General features: G+C 38.4%; 1 protein-coding gene across 1 annotated transcript; it reads left to right on the plus strand.

The window, feature by feature from the left end:
* Positions 1–462: 462 nt before the first annotated feature.
* Positions 463–2,379, plus strand: LRRC4C (leucine rich repeat containing 4C; the record flags this gene model as incomplete). The annotated part of the gene is made up of 1 exon (XM_082318623.1): positions 463–2,379. The coding sequence occupies one exon, from the start codon at positions 463–465 to the stop codon at positions 2,377–2,379; it is 1,917 nt and encodes a 638-aa protein (XP_082174749.1).
* Positions 2,380–4,236: the final 1,857 nt, after the last annotated feature.

The following is a 4,236-nucleotide window of genomic DNA, read 5'->3' on the forward strand; positions in this document are numbered from 1 at the left end:
TGTCTTATAATGTGTCAAGAAGATTAACACCTTGAATATTCTGATGATTCCTACCTTACTCATTTTTGCCTTTTGAGGCCCTTGTCACTTCCTTCAACTCTCCCCCTTGAGTTAGAACATTTCTTTTAGGTATCAACTGTGGTTTAACTTTTTATCTGCCATCCAGCTACATGCATTATACATTGGAATGAGCAGAAAAAGCTGGTGTCTGTCTTTTTCTTATCTCATTGCCAATTACAGCTCACATGCATAGCTGTACAGGAAACAATATATTAGGATTTCTATAGCTATTCTCACTACAGAGTTTCATGAAATTGGTAGAGTTGACTGAAAGGACTTGAGAAGTCTTTGTTTAGAGAGCCCAGTTAAATATTTGAGATTAATTTAATGTTTTCCTTCTCCCTTCTTTCTTTCTTTCAGGCTATTCAAACTCCAGAAGGACCAACACCAAATAAATTATGAATGTTGAACAAGATGACCTTACATCCACAGCAGATAATGATAGGTCCTAGGTTTAACAGGGCCCTATTTGACCCCCTGCTTGTGGTGCTGTTGGCTCTTCAGCTTCTTGTGGTGGCCGGTCTAGTGAGGGCTCAAACTTGCCCTTCTGTCTGCTCCTGCAGCAACCAGTTCAGTAAAGTCATTTGTGTACGGAAAAATCTGAGAGACGTGCCAGACGGCATCTCCACCAACACCCGGTTACTCAATCTCCATGAGAATCAGATCCAAATCATTAAAGTTAATAGCTTCAAGCATCTGAGGCACCTAGAAATCCTGCAGCTCAGCAGGAATCACATCAGAACAATTGAAATAGGGGCTTTCAATGGTCTGGCCAATCTCAACACTTTGGAACTCTTTGACAATCGTTTGACCACTATCCCAAATGGGGCTTTTGTATACCTGTCAAAACTGAAGGAACTGTGGTTGAGAAACAACCCCATTGAGAGCATCCCTTCTTATGCTTTTAACAGAATTCCTTCTCTTCGGAGGTTGGATTTGGGGGAATTGAAAAGGCTTTCATACATCTCAGAAGGTGCCTTTGAAGGTCTGTCCAACTTGAGGTATTTGAACCTTGCCATGTGCAATCTTCGAGAGATTCCTAACCTCACCCCACTTGTAAAACTGGATGAGTTAGATCTTTCTGGGAATCACCTAACTGCCATCCGGCCAGGTTCTTTCCAAGGGTTAATGCATCTACAGAAATTGTGGATGATACAGTCCCAGATTCAAGTGATAGAAAGGAATGCTTTTGATAACCTTCAGTCACTTGTAGAGATCAATCTGGCACACAACAATCTGACACTACTGCCTCATGACCTGTTCACACCACTCCGCCTAGAAAGGATCCACTTGCATCACAATCCTTGGAACTGCAACTGTGATATCCTTTGGCTCAGCTGGTGGATTAAAGACAAGGCACCCTCCAATACTGCATGCTGTGCCCGTTGCCACACACCTCCCAGTTTAAAAGGAAGGTACATTGGTGAGCTGGACCTGAATTACTTCACATGTTACGCTCCAGTCATAGTGGAGCCACCAGCAGACCTCAACGTCACAGAAGGCATGGCTGCAGAGATGAAATGCCGGGCATCAACCTCCCTGACCTCTGTATCCTGGATTACTCCAAATGGATCTGTTATGACGCATGGGGCATACAGAGTTCGGATTGCTGTGCTCAGTGATGGCACATTAAATTTTACAAAGGTAACTGTGCAAGACACGGGTTTGTATACATGCATGGTGAGTAACTCTGTTGGGAATACCACAGCTTCTGCCACACTGAATGTGACTGCCCTGGATAACCCTGGCTACACGTACTTTTCAACTGTCACAGTAGAGACTGTGGAACCTTCTCAGGATGAGGCACAGACCACAGAGCAGGTTGGGCCCACACCAGTTACCAACTGGGAGACCACTAACATGACAACCTCACTCACTCCACAGAGCACAAGATCAACAGAAAAAATGTTCACCATTCCTGTGACGGACACAAACAACGGGATCCCGGGAATAGATGAGGTTATGAAGACTACCAAAATCATAATTGGTTGTTTTGTGGCTATCACTCTCATGGCTGCTGTGATGCTGGTAATTTTCTACAAAATGAGGAAACAGCATCACCGGCAGAACCATCATGCTCCAACACGGACTGTAGAGATCATTAATGTGGATGATGAGCTTACAGGTGACACACCCATAGAGAGTCACTTGCCCATGCCAGCAATAGAGCATGAGCACCTAAATCACTTTAACTCTTATAAGTCTCCTTTCAATCACACAACAACAGTTAACACAATAAATTCAATACACAGTTCAGTGCATGAACCGTTATTGATCCGAATGAACTCAAAAGACAATGTACAAGAGACTCAAATCTAAAACATTTATGACATTATGGGGTGGGGGTGGGGACAACAAAAGATGGTTTATAAAACAAATGACACAAATGACTGGGCTAAATCTACTGTTTCAAAAAAGTGTCTTTACAAAGAAAAAGAAATTTATTTATTAAAAATTCTATTGTGATCTAAAGCAGACAAAATTATGTGTATTCCTCAGAACCTGTTTTTGCTGCACTTATTTACCCTCCTCATTCCCTTTTTCCTCCCCAACCTACCCTAATTCCCATTTGCCATATTTTTCATAGGAGATCTTGATTCCCTAAAAGAACTGGTCTAGGAAATTTTGTAAGAATTCTGTTACACTTTGGGAATTTTTATGGTGAATTCTAGTGGTGAGATTCGGTCTATTTTGTCACTTTTTCTCTTTTTTTCTTTTGTTTTCTCATGCCATTTTTGAAATTATTCAATAGAGAATGAAATAATAACATCAACTTTACAAGTGAGAAAAACAAACAAGCAAAACTTTTTTTTTTCCATGTAATGATTTGCTCTGTATTTACCGAAAGCACCATTCTGTGAAAAAATGGAAGAAAAAGTAAAAAAAAACAAAAAAACAAGAAATTAATTTACTTGTGAAAACCTATAAAACCCATGATCTTTTAAACAATTCTAGAACCAGAATTTGTAGTTCAAATGCTAAACTAAGATTATAAATAAAATATTGGGTTTTTTTTCTGTATTTGGATATAGCTCATTTTTAGTGTGGTTTTAAACATCAACTATTTGTTAAAAGTCTTAAATTTTTGCAATATTTTACTGTGATGGTCCGAAACAGAATCACTTTAAAGAGAATAATTAAATTGTTTTGGATCATTACTGAAGAACAACAGTTTTCATTTTAGTTTATGTAAGCAGCATACTGGCAAACAAGGGTGTTTGACTTTTAATGCAAGATCAAGACCATACCTTCTAATGATGGTTTCAATTGTCACTATTATATTGCAAGATGTATTTCACAATGTCAGGAAAAGTTTTGCAAGGAGTTTCAGCTATCACTGAATTTATTAGACAAAGCTGAAAAGTTTGTTCTGTTTTTTGTTATTTATAACTGTCAATGACAAAATTAATCTTTATATCAAAGCTAGTGGTTTCCAGTTCAGTTGTTCTGGTACTCCTAGACATAACTATGAAATATGCTTAGCTATCTATAATATGTATAATCAGAGCTGTATCCCTATGTGCAAAAGGAAATCAAAATACTGTTAACAGAGTAACTCGCAGGAAGTAGTCCAAGAATTTTGGTGTAAAAAAGTAGAAAGAACAAAGTCAGCCAAATCAGAGGAGAGTATAGGTTACTGTAACTTGCATGACAATGAGACTCCCTGTAGAGTAACCAGTTTACATTAATTTAAACTCAGACTCATTTACCAATAAGAAATATACACCATTTTCCTTTATATACATTCTCTGGATTTAGCTTATTGGTATAGGAATGGTGTATACCTTGCACGCTGAAAGCTAAAAGGAAGGGTTTGCATAAGAAAACCAGCTTCAGGACACTGTGTTCTTCCAAGTAGAAGTTCTGCCAATTTAAACTTCTTTATGCATTGGCAACTGAATAGAAGTATTTTAAGATGATTTAGATTGGGAAAAATATATATCATCTCTGAATGTCTTTTCACCTATTTTCTTCCTTTACCACCCTTATTGTGAGTTTTTAGGGTCCTGTGCCAGGTAAATAATGTTCTTAGTTGTTATCAAAATCTCTTTGGAACTTTCTAGTATGCAACAGCATGCAGGATGAAGGCCCTACTGAACAGTATAATTCTATTCTGTAAATTTAAGAAGGAATTTCTGCCAGGTTGAGGGAGTGAATCTCTCTTGTTGGATGCAC

The sequence above is a fragment of the Platalea leucorodia genome, assembly GCF_965183815.1.
Source record: "Platalea leucorodia genome assembly, chromosome: 7".
Lineage (NCBI taxonomy): Eukaryota > Metazoa > Chordata > Aves > Pelecaniformes > Threskiornithidae > Platalea > Platalea leucorodia.